The 14,726-nt window shown below is 46.4% G+C and overlaps 2 protein-coding genes across 3 annotated transcripts in view; both read left to right on the top strand.

Moving 5' to 3' along the window:
- LOC134728422 (nuclear pore complex-interacting protein family member A9-like) lies at positions 1-14,705 on the top strand. Of its 2 annotated transcripts, none has more exons than XM_063598420.1 (8): positions 1-111; positions 4,480-4,608; positions 8,217-8,316; positions 8,480-8,624; positions 11,564-11,671; positions 12,683-12,743; positions 12,853-12,888; positions 13,385-14,705. In XM_063598420.1, the coding sequence occupies exons 1-8, from the start codon at positions 49-51 to the stop codon at positions 13,439-13,441; spliced, it is 699 nt and encodes a 232-aa protein (XP_063454490.1). In that variant the 5' UTR covers positions 1-48; the 3' UTR covers positions 13,442-14,705. The 2 variants fall into 2 exon arrangements, with proteins under 2 accessions (XP_063454490.1, XP_063454489.1); XM_063598419.1 differs by having other exon boundaries at positions 4-111; positions 14,248-14,705.
- LOC134728405 (nuclear pore complex-interacting protein family member A9-like) overlaps positions 4,480-14,726 on the top strand; it is an 84,377-nt gene continuing 74,130 nt past the window's right edge. Inside the window, exon 1 of the mRNA XM_063598416.1 lies at positions 4,480-4,608. The gene's annotated coding sequence lies outside the window, so the exon portion shown is untranslated. The remainder of the gene's footprint in view (positions 4,609-14,726) is intronic.

Below are 14,726 nucleotides of genomic sequence, written 5' to 3'. Positions count from 1 at the left end.
CGGATGTGATGGAGATGGTTTACTATCGGGACCTTCCGCATCCTGCTGATGTTTTGTTGCTTAAGATATGAATGGCTGAGCGGAGGCTGTAAAACCTGGCACTCTGCTTGGGTATGAGATTCTTCCTGCCATCCTGCCATCATTTGTTTTTTATGTTTTGTCCCCAAAAGTGACCTTGAGGAACCCTGGGAGCTCAGGAAGGAAGGAGAACCCAGAAGCAGGGACAGGGAGCTGGTTGGGGAGGACCAGAAATCAGGTTTGTGAAGGTTCCAGAGAGGACCTGGCCTTGGGAGGAGCGTGGGGGACTGAGATGGGGGAGGGGTCATTGGAATGATGCGGGCGCTACTTGGAATGTCCATTGTGAGGCACCACCGGGGTCATCAGGGATTGGTGGAGAGGGAGTATGAAGCCCCAGGGTTGCTAAGGGAGGGCCCAGACCGAAGAAGGTTTGGTGGAAAGCAGAACCTTAGTCTCCCTCTAATTGCTCCTAAGCCTCACGCTCCCTTGCCCCGCGTGTCCTGTTGCTTCCCTGATCTTCTCCGTGACCTGTAGCTAAGCCTTCCACCAGCGCTTGAGTACTTAATTTGAACCGGATCCTTTCCCAGACCCTTTCTTCTTCTCCTCCTCCTCCTCCACCTCCTCCAGGTGCCCAACAGCCCCCTTCTCCTCCTTTCCCTTCCCTTACTTCCCCCCTTCCCCTCCCCTTCCCCTTCCCCTCCCCTTCCCCTCCCCTGCCCCTCCCCTCCTCCTCCCCAACTCAGATCCGGCCCCGGTCCCCGTCCCCTTCCCTCCCCCCTGCCCTAAGCCACCTCCACCTCTATCCTGGCCGCCTCAGGGCGCCTGAAAGGACCAGGACATGCGGGTGCGGTGGCTGCTCTTTTGGCTCCTCTTTTGGCTCCTGCTGGCATTTATCAGCCATCAGTCCACCTGTGTGAGTGGACGGGTGCTGTGGCTGCTCTTTCGGCTCCTCTTTTGGCTCCTGCTGGGATTTATCAGCCATCAGTCCACCTGTGTGAGTAGACGCTGGACCCGCGGGGTTTCTTCCTTTTTACTGGGCTGTGTCACGCGGCATGAAATGACACAGCTCAGGCCTGTAATCCCAGCACTTTAGGGGGCCGAGGTGGGCAGATCACTTGAGTCCAGGAGTTGAAGACTAGCCAGGGCATCATAGCAAAACCCCATCTCTACAAAAAATTCCAAAAAAGATTAGTCGGGCCTGGTGGTGCGTACCTGTTATCCCAGTTACTGGAGAGGCTGAGGTGGGAGGATCGCTTGGGCCCAGGAGCTGGCCGTTGCAGTGAGCCGAGATGGCCCCGCTGCACTCTTGTCTCTAACAAACAGAACAGACCAAAACAAAGTGAATTGTCATTTGATTTGTGTCATCTGGTTTGATGACTTTTTTTTTTTTTTTTTTTTTTTTTAGACAGAGCTGGAGTGCAGTGGCAAGATCTCGGCTCACTGCAACCTCCGCTTCCGGGGTTCAAGCAATTGTCCTGCCTCAGCCTCCTGAGTAGCTCTGATTACAACGCCTGGCTAATTTGTGTATTTTTAGTAGAGACGGGGTTTCACCATGTTCGCCAGGATAGTCTCCATCTCTTCACCTCGTGATCCGCCTGCCTCGGCCTCCCAGTGCTGGGATTACAGGCGTGAGCCACCGCGCCTGGCCAAAATATATAACCTTAAGTGTAAGTTTACTAACTTTGGAAAGTACATACACCAGCATAAACCAACCCCCTTTCAAGATCTACATTATTTTATTTATTTATTTATTTTTTTGAGACAGTTTCTCCCTTGTTGCCGAGGCTGGAGTGCAATGGGGCAGTATCAGCTCACCGCAACCTCTGCTTCCCAGATTCGAGCGATTCTCCTGCCTCAGCCTCCCGAGTGGCTGGGATTACAGACATGTGCCACCACTCCCAGCTAATTTTGTATTTTTAGTAGAGATAGGGTTTCTCCATGTTGGTCAGGCTGGTTTTGAACTCCCGACCTCAGGTGATCCGCCCGCCTCAGCCTCCCAAAGCATTGGGATTACAGGCATGAACCACCGTGCCCAGCCAAGATCTACACTATTATGTCACCCCAGAAAGTGAACTCTCACTCTTCCCAGCCAGTCTCTTTCTTATCATAGGTTAGCTTGCTTATTCTGGAATTTCGTGTATACAGATGCATGCCATGCCATAGGTACTCTTTTGTGTCTGCTTTATTCTGCTCAACACCATGTTTCTGAAATCATTACCATTGTTGTATGGTTCTCTAACTCCATCATTTCCATTTCAGACTCAGCATATGCTGAGTTCAACCTGTTGAAGGGCTATCTCTGTTTAATTCACCATCTTGAAAGAAACATTGAAAATTGAGATGTTTTCAAGAATATATAGTTAAATCCTGAGGAATCGATGTAGAAATGTTATCACAAGCTGTCTGAACTTACTCAGGGGAAGTCTTCGTCTTCACTCACATAAGAGTATAATGGAATGAATGTCAACAATCTTAGAGAAATCCCACACTATTCATGCCATTTTCATGATCTCCACCTTGGTAATTTTTTTTTTTTTTTTTTTTTTTTGAGACAGAGTCTCGCTCTGTCACCCAGGCTGAAGTGCAGTGCTGCGATCTTGGCTCACTGCAACCTCTGCCTCCCGGGTTCAAGTGATTCTTCTGCCTCAGCCTCCCAAGTAGCTGGAACTATAGGCGCGTGCCACCATGCCCTGCTAATTTTTTGTATTTTTAGGAGAGATTGGTTTCACCGTGTTAGCTAGGATGGTCTCAATCTCCTGATCTCGCGGTCCACCCACCTCGGCTTCCCAAAGTGCTGGGATTGCAGGCGTGAGCCACCATGCCCGGCCCACCTTGTTAATTTTTAAGCACTAAAATTCGATACTTATTTGTGAATGAAGTAATCTCTTCATTGTATTTTTTTTTTTTTTACTTATGCTGAGCTTTAAATGACAAAGATTCATATAATCCAAGAGAGAAGTATTATTTAGAGGGATTCTTTTACCATGTGATATATAATAAATGCATCCAATGTTATACATCAATTTAAAAAACAAGTAAATAACTAAAGAAAAGATAACTACTGGCCAGGTGTAGTGGCTCACACCTGTATTCCCAGCACTTTGGGAGGCCGAGGCAGGTGGATCATGAGGTCAGGAGTTGGAGACCAGCCTGGCCAAGATGGTGAAACCCTGTTTCTACTAAAAATACAAAAATTAGCCGAGCGTGGTGGCAGGCGCCTGTAATCCCAGTTACTCAGTAACTGAGGCAGGAGAATCGCTTGAACCCGGGAGGCGGAGGTTGCAGTGAGCTGAGATCATGCCACTGCAATCTAGCCTGGGTGACAGAGCAAGACTTTGTCTCCAAACAAAAAGAAAAGAAAAGATAAGATAATTACTTTCTACTTAGCTTGTCTTAGCCATGAGTGACGGGCTGCATGTGGCCCAGGACAGTTTTGAATGCAGTTCAACACAAATTTGTAAACTTTCTTAAAACATTAGGAGATTTTGGCCAGGTACAGTGGCTCATGCCTGTAATCCCAGCACTTTGGGAGGCTGAGGCGAGCAGATAACCTGAGGTCAGGAGTTCGAGACCACCCTGGCCAACATGGCAAAACCCCATCTCCACAAAAAATACAAAAATTTGCTGAGTGCACTGTCAGGCACCTGTACTCCCAGCTACTCAGGAGGCTGAGGCAGGAGAATCACTTGAACCTGAGAGGCAGAGGTTGCAGTGAGCCGAGAGCACACCACTGCACTCCAGCCTGGGTGACAGAGTGAGACCCCATCTCAAAAACAACAAACAAAAACAAAAACAAAAAAAAAATGGCCGGGCACGGTGGCTCGCACACACCTGTAATCCCAGCACTTTGGGAGGCCGAGGCAGGCAGATCGCCTGTCGGGAGTTCAAGGCCAGACTGGCCAACATGGTGAAACCTCATCTCTAGTAAAAATACAAAAATTAGTCGGGCATGGTGGCAGAGACCTGTAATCTCAGCTGCTCGGGAGGCTGAGGGAGGAGAATGGCTTGAGCCCAGGAGCTGGAGGTTGCAGTGAGCCGAGATTGCACCACTGCACTCCAGCCTGGGTGACTGAGTGGAGAGGAACTCTGTCCCCCCCCCCCAAAAAAAAGAGGTTTTTTTTAGATCATCAGCTATTGTTAGTGTTAGTGTATGTTATGTGTGGCTCAAGACAACTTTGCTTCTTTTAATATAGGCAGGGAAGTCAAAAGATTGGATATCCCTGCTTTATACCAAGAAAGACAACACCCCACATTTGCAATGCCTAAAAACACTACCAGCCATCTGAAAAACATGTGACTTCTAACTTCTGTTCTTTTTTGTAGCAGTGGAATCCCACGGTGCTATCTGAGGGATGTGGTTACCTTTTGGAGGAGGTTGACGGTTTCTAAGGATGATTCTTTCTGAGTGAAATATTGTCAGTGTCATTGACCTTTTCATTATTTCAACTATTATTATTCCAGGTTATCAATACTCTGGCTGACCTTCGTCATCGTGGGACTGACTTTGGTGGAAGTCTTTGGTTACTTATCATTACTGTGTTTCTGAGAAGTTATAAATTTGCCATCTCCCTCTGCACAAGTTACCTTTCTGTGAGTATACTAACTTTCTGTAGAGGTATACTTGTAATCACAAATAAGAATAAATTATATGAAACAATTCACGTTTCTGGACTTCATTATGAATATGTGGTTTTACCCCAAAAATCAGGGAAATGATTTATTAGCATAAGAATTATGAAAATACCTGCCATTTACATTATGAAAATTAAATAGGTCGGTGTTTGTTTAATAGAATGTCAACAGAGCTTTTGGTCAAAAATAAGTTTTTTTAACCTTTGTGCTATTTGTCACAGATGGAGTATGAGGTTTCGTCACTTAAATAGGAAAGTCTTTCTAAACTCTTGTGCTTTATAGTTCTATCGTATGGGTGGAAGGAAAGCTTCCAGTCTCCTCTCTGAAGATTCACTGCAGAAATGAGCTGACAACAGACAGCTTAACAGGAAAAGAAAAACATAGAACAGGCATAAACATGGGAACCAGCTGAAAAATGAGACTGCTAGAAGGGCTGGATGGTTGATGCTTAAAGAGCACCCTCTTCTGAGGAGAGAGGGAGATAGATGGAGATGTAGGCCATTTAGAGGGGCAGCAGATGATTTTTAGGGGAAATGAAAGAGCCCAAGGAACAAACAGTTGGCCTGAGACAAAGTTCCTCTGAGGTCATAGGGACGAGGTGACAAACTGCCGGAAGGTGAAGGGCAGAACTGCACTGCGTCTCATGATGCAGAGAAAGCCCCAGAGAATCTCTTAGAACTGCCCTCCAAGAGAATCAATGAAAAGTGTGTCTGGGCAGGGTAATTTTGAATGACATCATTCAAAGTGCATGTTCCCACTTGCAACTGGAGAGAGATCAGTATGTCAAAAGTCTGTACTTGGTAAGAATTTGGCTGCTAAGTTGTGCCATAATTTGTCTTTTGAGCCTTTTTTCCTTTGGGGAAGTTGAGCTCTACATTTTGTCTTGCCATTCATGACAGTAAAAATGTGGTCGTCTGGGGGCTGAACCTCCTTCTGAACAATGATCCAAGATAAAAGTACTAATACCACAATGCTTTTTTATATTCAAGGGAAGAGGAAGTATGTTTCAGTTTTACCGCCTAGATAATTACACGTCATTTGGCACTGCCTTTCAAGATATGTAGAAAACAGAAAATATATGAGTTATGAAGATATCTAGGCACATTTAACATTCTCTATGCCACTTAGTCCTGAGCAGAGAATTTTTGGTATAAATTGGAGGAAGCTTTTTTTTTTTTTCTTTTTTTTCTTTTCTCACCCCCAAGACGAGTCTCCCTCTGTTGCCCAGGCTGGAGTATAATGGTGTGATCTCGGCTCACTGCAACCTCCACCTCCTGGCTTCAAGTGATTCCCCTGCCTCAGCCTCTCAAGTAGCTGGGATTACAGGTGCCCACCACCATGACCAGCTAATTTTTGTATTTGTAGTAGAGTCGGGGTTTTACCATGTTGGCCAGGCTAGTCTCAAAACCCGACCTCAAATGATCCACCCGCCTCAGCCTCCCAAAGTGCTGGGATTACAAGCGTGAGCCACCACGTGAGCCAGGGGAAGTTTTTAAATTTACCACTTTTTAACAATTCCATTTAGGAAAGTTCAGTTGAGCTGTTGGACTTGGACAACTTTGCACCTCTCATCTTTGTCCTTGTCATCTAGTCATCTATACCATTACCTCCTAAGCAGGGACATCATGGGTGCCATGAAGCATTCATGCGTGATGGCATTTCTTTGCTTGTCATTTCTTCATGTGTTTGACATTTCTCCTAGCTCCAAAGTGGACCAGCTACCTTTCCTATGAAATCTAGCAGTAGCTGTGGGAGAGACGTGGTTGCTGTTTTCATCTTTTTAGATTACCCATTGCTTCTCTCGAAATCCTAGTACATGATTTTTTTGTTTATCCTATGTGCAGAAATCAGGAAAAAACAAATTCTACAAAGAATTTGAAAGATATTGTTTCAGGCCAGGTGTGGTGGCTCATGCCTGTAATCCCAGCACTTTGGGAGGCTGAGGCAGGTGGATCACTTGAGGTCAGGGGTTCAAGACCAGATGGGCCAACATAGTGAAACCCCATCTCTACTAAAAAGACAAAAATTAGCCAGGCATGGTAGCGGGCACCTGTAATCCCAGCTACTTGGGAGGCCGAGGCACAAGAATCGCTTGATCTGGGAGGTGGAGGTTGCCGTGAGCCAAGGTAGCGCCACTGCACTTCAGCATGGTTGAGTGACACTCCGTCTCAAGAAAAAAGTCATTTCAATGACTACCTCAGGAGATTCATAGGTATCTGACCCACATCTGAGATGGGATTTGCATTGCATTTTAGCTATGATGAGAACAAATATTTAATATCTTCGAAGATTAAAAGCATACTGTGATAATATGGAAATCTTGGTGGGAATTCAGTCATTAGTGAGAATGTTTTGCGTTAAGTTCAAACCAGCCTCAACGAAGCTGATGTGAGGGAAGGGAAAGTAAACTCTGAGTAGAGCAGGGACAGAAGAAAGATGCTTCAGTGCGGATCAGGAAGGAGCAGGGGGTGAAATGTTACAAATTCTAGAACTCAGAGAGCTGAAGGTAATTACTTCCTTTTCAGGTTGTGAAACATGTTAACCTGTGGTAAAATACTTACAAGATGATAATTACCATCTAACCGTGTTGAAGTGTGCAGTTCCGTTGTGTGAAGTATATTCATGTCATTTTTTTTTTTTTTTTTTTTGAGACGGAGTCTCACTCTGTCACCAGGCTGGAGTGCAGTGGTGGGATCTTGGCTCACTGCAACCTCTGCCTGCTGGGTTCAAGCAGTTCTCCTGCCTCAGCCTCCCGAGTAGCTGGGACTACAGGCGTGCATCACCATGCTCAGCTAATTTTTGTATTTTTAGTAGAGACGGGGTTTCACCATGTTGCCCAGGATGGTCTCCATCTCTTGACCTTGTGTTTCACCCGCCTCGGCCTCCCAAAGTGCTGGGATTACAGGCGTGAGCTACCGCACCTGGCCTATTTTTTTTTTTTTTTTTTTTGAGACAGAGTTTCAGTTTTGTTGCCCAGGTTGGAGTGCAATGGCACAATCTCAGCTCACCACAACGTTTTCCTGCTGGGTTCAAGTGATTCTCCTGCCTCAGCCTCCCGACTAGCTGGGATTACAGGCATGCACCACCATGCCTGGCTAATTTTGTATTTTTAGCAGAGACAGCATTTCTCCATGTTGGTGAGGCTGGTCTCAAACTCCCGACCTCAGGTGATCCGCCTGCCTCGGCCTCCCAAAGTGCTGGGATTACAGGAGTGAGCCACTGTGCCAGCCTCATGTCATTCTTGTGTGTGTGTGTGTGTGTGTGACAGAGTCTCATTCTGTCGCTCAGGCTGGAGTGCAGTGGTGTGATCTCGGCTCACTGCAACCTCCGGCTCCCAGCTTCAAACCGTTCTCTGCCTCAGCCTCCCGAGTAGCTCGGATTACAGGCACCCGCTGCCATGCCCGGCTAGTTTTTGTATTTTTAGTAGCGACGGGGTTTCACCATCTTGGCCAGGCTGGTCTTGAACTCCTGACCCCGTGATCCACCTGCCTCGGCCTCCCAAAGTACTGGGATTATACACATGAGCCACCGTGCCCAGCCGTCATTCTTATATTATTATTTCCTAGGTGTCTTTCCTGAAGACTATCTTCCCGTCTCAAAATGGACATGATGGATCCACGGATGTACAGCAGAGAGCCAGGAGGTCCAACCACTGTAGACAGGAAGGTATGGCTCTGTTGGAGTCTCCATAGTGTGGAAATGAGTTTGCCCTGGAAAGGGAAAGAACAGCTTCTTGCCCTCAGGTTTCTCACCTTCTCCTCTCCTCACTCTCAGCAAGGGCTGAGGTCCATTTGTATGCACACAAAGAAAAGAGTTTCTTCCTTTCTAGGAATTAAAATTGTCCTGGAAGCCATCTTTACTTTATGGAGACAGGTGAAAACCACAGTTCGAGATAAAATCCATAAGATGAAGGTGACAACAAAAGTCAACCGTCATGACAAAATCAATGGAAAGAGGAAGACTACCAAAGAACAGTAAGATGTGCCTTGACACAAATACTGTTGTATGAACCATGTGCCAATCAAAGTAGACAACTGTAAAGTCCTTGAGAATATTTTCTGCAATATTTGTGGCAAATTCAGTGGGTTCAAAATTGAGTTTGTCCTTTCTGCTTCATTAGTTTAAGATGTATAATTCCTTTCCCTTCCTACATTCTTGTTTGTGATTTTTTTGGGGGAAGAGGAGTTGCTAGTACTGGCATTGGTTTTCCTTTCTCTCTCTCTTTTTTTTTTTTTCCTGAGATGGAGCTTTGCTCTTGTTGCCCAGGCTGTAGTGCAATGGCACAATCTCAGCTCACTGCCTTTTGGGTTCAAGCAATTCTCCTGCCTCAGCCTCCCAAGTAGCTGGGATTACAGGTGCCCAACACCACGCCCAGCTAATTTTTGTATTTTTACTAGAGATGGGGTTTCACCATGTTGTCCAGGCTGGTCTCAAACTTCTGACCTCAGGTAATCCACCCGCCTCAGCCTCCCAAAGTGCTGGGATTAGAGGCGTGAGCCACCACACCCAGCCTTTTTTTTTTTTTTTTAATTTTGAGATAGAGTCTCGCTCTTTCGCCCAGGCTGGAGTGCTATGGTGCAATCTTGGCTCACTGCAACCTCTGCCTCCCAGTTTGAAGCAACTCTGCCTCAGCTTCCCGAGTAGCTTGGATTACAGGTGTGTGCCACCACATTCGGCCAATTTTTTTTTTTTTTTTTTTTTTGAGACAGAGTCTCACTCTGTCACCCAGGCTAGAGTGCAGTGGCATGATCTTGGCTCACTGCAACCTCCGCCTCCCAGGTTCAAACGATTCTTATCCCTCAGCCTCTTGAGTAGCTGGGACTACAGGCATATGCCACCATGCCCGGATAATTTTTGTATTTTTAGTAGAGGCGGGGTTTCACCATATTAGCCAAGCTGGTCTAGAACTCCTGACGTCATGATCCGCACACCTCGGCCTCCCAATGTGCTGGGATTACAGGCGTGAGCCACCGTGCCCAGCCCAATTTTTGTATTTTTAGTAGAGACAGGGGTTCACCATGTTGGCCAGGCTAGTCTTGAACTCCTGACCTCAGGTGATCTGCCTACCTCAGCCTCCCAGTGTGAGCCACCGCACCCAGCCTGGATTGTTGAATTCAATGCTTGGGTCACCTCCAGATTCATTTTCACAGTCTTTCATGTTTTGGTCATATTACATTGTATTTTGCTGCCATATGACTGATCTTTTTTTGTTAAATGTGAGATACTTGTTACAAAATATTTAGCAATGAATTGAGGCCTAGTAGCATGTTATCTTGCTGCAGAAGAGATGGGAGTCTACTTCTGGGGGATGGTCAGGGGTCCTCCATACAGGCTGCAATTGAGGTCGTCGGTGCAGGCTCAGTCCCTACAAAGGCCAGGGTATTTCCTGTCCACCTCTATTCTGTTGCATGACCCTTCTGGGTCTCAACCAGAGCCAGTGGACTTCAGTATGGGTCGCTTTCATTCGCAGACCCTCAATCCACTTGTTTTCCATCTAACCCCACGCATGTGTGCAAAAGCTGCTGTGCTTCTTTGCATCTCAGTAGTTCCTTCTGGAGTTCAGCAATGAAACTCAGGGAAATGGGTTCCAAATGCGAGGCTGACTTTCGTCCTGGGTTTCCTTCTTCTCCGTCTTCACCTCGTGTCTGTTTACTGCCATGTTAGCAATTTGATGTATTCAATCATGGGTTTTATATTCTGTTTGGTGTCCCCCATTGTTCTCATCAGAGATCAGAAGCTTCAGATGCACTTATGTCAACTCAAGAGTCGAATGCTTCCTTAGCTTCCCTCCAGAGTCAGGTTTTGTGTTTCTAGTTCCCAAGTGCACAGCAGGAGTAGTGATGTCCTCACTGGCTTCTCATTTGCATTAAACTGTGAGCTTCTTTAGCGTGGGGACAGGACCCTGCTCCCATTGCATTCTCAGCACCTCACCACACACTCCTTGTTGGAGGCCACTCCAGACAGCATGTGCTGAAGGATGCCCTGTGGTCAGAAACAAGTTGATTAACTTTCTCTTTGAAGTGTTTTCGTCCCTGTTTCCTAGCGTTCTGGGAATTTTACACATCCTTCCTATAAAACCAAGTATCAGGTGAGATCCTTAGGATCAGGACCATGAATCAAGTGGTGTGAGGGCAACACAGCAAACTTACCCTTTTTAGGCCGTTTCCTTTTTCTGCCCTCAATCTCTGTGAACTGAACCTTGTTAAAGTCAGTCAACACCAGGGTGGATGGTTTGCAGTTGTCACCTATTTTCAGGACATAACACCCTGACTTAGGAGCCATTCCAATCATTTCTAATTCAATAGATGCGCCCAGCATTCAGATTGCCTTTTCAGGATCTTTAAAGTCGATGACAAGAGTTCCAGTCCTGAATCATGGCAAAGTGCAGTAGTGAACTGCGGGGTTAATGACACCATATTCTGGAAGGATCTCTCTATGGCTGATGGTCTCAGTTCCGGCATCAGCCTCTGGGTCTCACACAGGAGGAGTCAGATGAGGAGCAATCCTCTGCTTCCGATGGAGTTAGTTGTGATGAATTGGTGAGGTCTGGTTTTTCACACTGAACTAAAATGAGCTTTTGCTGTGTCAAGCACAAGACTGACCCCAGAGACACACATAGTGCACCTCATAGAAGCTTTTAATAGTCTTTATATTTACTAAAGAATAGGACTAACTATGGAACTATGAAGATGAGCTGGAAATGACAGGTGACTTGCCAGCAGGCCAGAGTGTGATTTTTTTTTGTCCCTCAATGGGAGGTGTCCATTCTTCCTTCAGTTGTGAGAATCAGTTGGTTCATTTATGGGAAGGTTGCAGGGGGGGATCTTTGAATCACAGCCTTCAGATGCCAGAAGGGCAGAGGGAATCCCACACGGGCTGGTGGATCATGTGTGTGCATTTCTCTCCCTTCTAGTCTGAGGAAACGAAGTATGAAAGAACATGAGCATGCAGCAAAGGAGAGGCTGCTATCAGAGGCAGAGGAAAATGGGAAATTGAATATGAAAGAAATACACACCTACAAGTGAGTTCAGAAACTGAACCCCACCCTCTTGGGAAACGCCCATTGGAGTGTTGTTTTTAACCTTTGTACAATGTTTAGACCCAGTAAATGCAGAAATAGAAACAAATGGTCAGAAGACATATCGTGAGAGAGAGAGAGAGTTCACAAAACAGAAAACAAAGTACCTTAATATTTACCAGTGACCAAAAGATGTGAAGAAGCAAAACATCTCCTGACCCCATTGCCAGCTAGACTGTGTGGAAACTCGGTTCATACCAGCCATTCTAGGGGTGGGGTGAGTTGTTGTCATCCTTAGGAAAGTGTGTTGTTGTAGGATCAACCACATCCTTCAGAAGGACTATGCCTGTTTATAAGCCCAGCTGTTTCTGCCCTGTGAAACACAGTAAGGATATTAATACAAAGAGAATACAGCTTTACGATAAAAGATGCTCAATGAAGGATGAATTAGGGATATACTGAGAATGGGGAAGGAAACTATCATCTCAGAAGTCAGCAGGCAGTAAGCAAGAGGAGGAATCAATATAGCAACAGTTTGGATCAGACTGTACAGTTTTTTTGTTTTTGTTTTTGTTTTTCTGAGATGGAGTCTCGCTGTGTCACCCAGGCTGGAGTGCAATGATGTGATCTTGGCTCACTGCAACCTCCGCCTCCCAGGTTCAAGTGATTCCCCTGCCTCAGCCTCCCGAGTAGCTGGGATTACAGGTGCCTGCCACCATGCCCGGCTAATTTTTTGTATTTTTAGTAGAGACGGGGTTTCACCGTATTAGCCAGGATGGTCTCAATCTCCTGACCTCATGATCCATCCGCCCCGCCCTCCCAGAGTGCTGGGATTACAGGCATCAGCCACCGTGACCGGCTCAGACTGTACTCTTACAGCCATCTGAAATAAGTTTTCTAGGTAGAGATAGATTGTGTGAGGGTACAGTTGTGAGGATAACAGAAACGTGGCAGATTATTTAAAATCATCCTGAAAGTGGTGCTTTATCTGATGAAAGTGATTGTAATCCATAGGAAAACGTTTCAACCTGCGCAAGCGTTGCGGCGGCGGGCAGAGGACTACCACAAATGCAAAGTAAGGAGCTTCCTCCCCGCAGTTGCAGGATAGTTCAGTGCTGATGCAGATGATGCCACGGCCCTTAGACTCTCTCAACATTCAATTTCTCATGTGTTGGCTTTTTCAGATCCCCCCTTCTGCAAGAAAGCCTCTTTGCAACTGGGTAAGTTTGCTTGTTTTCCTTGCTTTTGGACATAGTCTGCCAGGTCAGGACATGGATACATTTTTCTCCCTACGGCTCTGTGCTCAAGCCCTGCAGAGGGAGATGGCAGAGAGGAAGGCTGCCTACAAGCATCACAGTCCCATCCCTCTTGGTAACCGTGTTGTGCAAAAACACCTTCATCCCCACCCAATGGGGCCCTGATCTAATATTCTAAGTGTCAGAGGTTCCGTATTTGTAATAGCAAATGGGCCCTGACTGTAAATTAGTGAAGAGTGAATGTAACTTATTACCCACAGGGACAATTCCAAATGAAGGCCTTAAATGATGCTCAGCTAAGCTGGTTCTTGTGTGGCCTCTGTACCTTCAAAAGCTGCCGAGTCCTATGATTACACGTGATGGGACTTGTACACTTGAAGTGAAACACAGTTTTAAAACTTGCTTTGTTTAGAATTCCCACCTCATTTTTCCATGGACAAAAGTATTCTTCATGTTTTAGTGCACTTACAATTTGGTATTACCTGGGAGTGAAAAGAAATATTATAGCCATGCCTAACTGACTTCTTGAGATAAGATTGTTCTGTCAGAAAACCCTCTCCCAGTTCCCCTGCAGCTCTTCAGGAACCCACATCTCTCCAGAGCTCTTTGTTCTCATGGGTGGCACCTCCGGAGTGAAGAAGATCCTTTGTCAAGAAGGGAAACAGAGGGGAAATGAGAGGGGCCTGCAGGCAGAGCTGGAATCAACTTCCACTCTGCCTCTTGCAAGCTGTGTGACCCTGGGCACAATTTCTCCTTCCTCTGGAAACCTCTGTTTTCTTAGATTTGGAGCAGGGTGGTCACACTGACCTTGCAGAGTTCTGAGAATCAGAGACAGAACATAAAAGGCCTGGAAAACATTCTCCAAAAAGAAGCTACAACATGTGTGGACAATGGGCTTTTCATGCCTCTCTTACTGTCTCTTACTGTCTGTTGACCTGGTGCAAGAAACATGCTCTGGTGATGGCTGTGAGGGAGGAATGAGGATAGACATAGACACTCCTGTGTCTCAAACACGCTTCTGTATTACTCCGTTATGACTCTGTCTTCCCTGGGGCAGGACCCCAGCCTGCCTACATTTGCAGACAGACACAGTGGCATGTGGAGACAACAGTGTGTCCCAATGACTTTTCTTTACCCCCCAGCTGTCGGCAGTACTCAGTGGAAGGGTGATATTATGACACTGATACTGCTATTCTGAAACCTGGAGGATGGAAAGGTGCAAAAATCTATCACCAGCAACAGAAGGTGCAGACTGTGTTGGTGGCGGTAATTTTGTCCATCAAATGAATATGTGTGAAAACATTCCCTCCTTTGGCCCTACAGGTCAGAATGGCGGCAGCGGAGCATCGTCATTCTTCAGGATTGCCCCACTGGCCCTACCTCACAGCTGAAACTTTAAAAAACAGGATGGGCCGCCAGCCACCTCCTCCACCTCAACAACGTCGTATAACGGATAACTCCCTGAGCCTCAAGACACCGCCCGAGTGTCCGCTGCATCCCCTTCCACCCTCAGCGGATGATAATCTCAAGATACCTCCCGAGTGTCTCCTCACTCCTCTTCCACCCTCAGCTCCACCCTCAGCTCCACCCTCAGCTCCACCCTCACCTCCACCCTCAGAGGATGATAATCTCAAGACACCTCCCGCGTGGGCGCTCTATCCCCCTCCACCCTCAGCGTATGATAATCTCAAGACACCTCCCGAGTGTCTCATAACTCCGCTTCCACCCTGAGCGGATGATAAGAAACTAACAAAGAATAAATAAATAATATAAAAATAAAATGAATACTGCAGTCCTTATGT

This window comes from Pan paniscus, chromosome 18 (assembly GCF_029289425.2).
Source record: "Pan paniscus chromosome 18, NHGRI_mPanPan1-v2.0_pri, whole genome shotgun sequence".
Classification (NCBI taxonomy): domain Eukaryota; kingdom Metazoa; phylum Chordata; class Mammalia; order Primates; family Hominidae; genus Pan; species Pan paniscus.
This window is presented reverse-complemented; position numbering and strand designations above follow the sequence as displayed.

Bases quoted from the DNA above. Each gene is read 5' to 3' on its own strand.
- LOC134728422 (XM_063598419.1), top strand. From the start codon at position 49: ATGTTTTGTTGCTTAAGATATGAATGGCTGAGCGGAGGCTGTAAAACC. The intron at 112-4,479 runs GTATGAGATTCT...TTATTATTCCAG, and splicing joins AAACCTGGCACTCTGCTTGG to GTTATCAATACTCTGGCTGA. The intron at 4,609-8,216 runs GTGAGTATACTA...ATTATTTCCTAG, and splicing joins TCTGCACAAGTTACCTTTCT to GTGTCTTTCCTGAAGACTAT.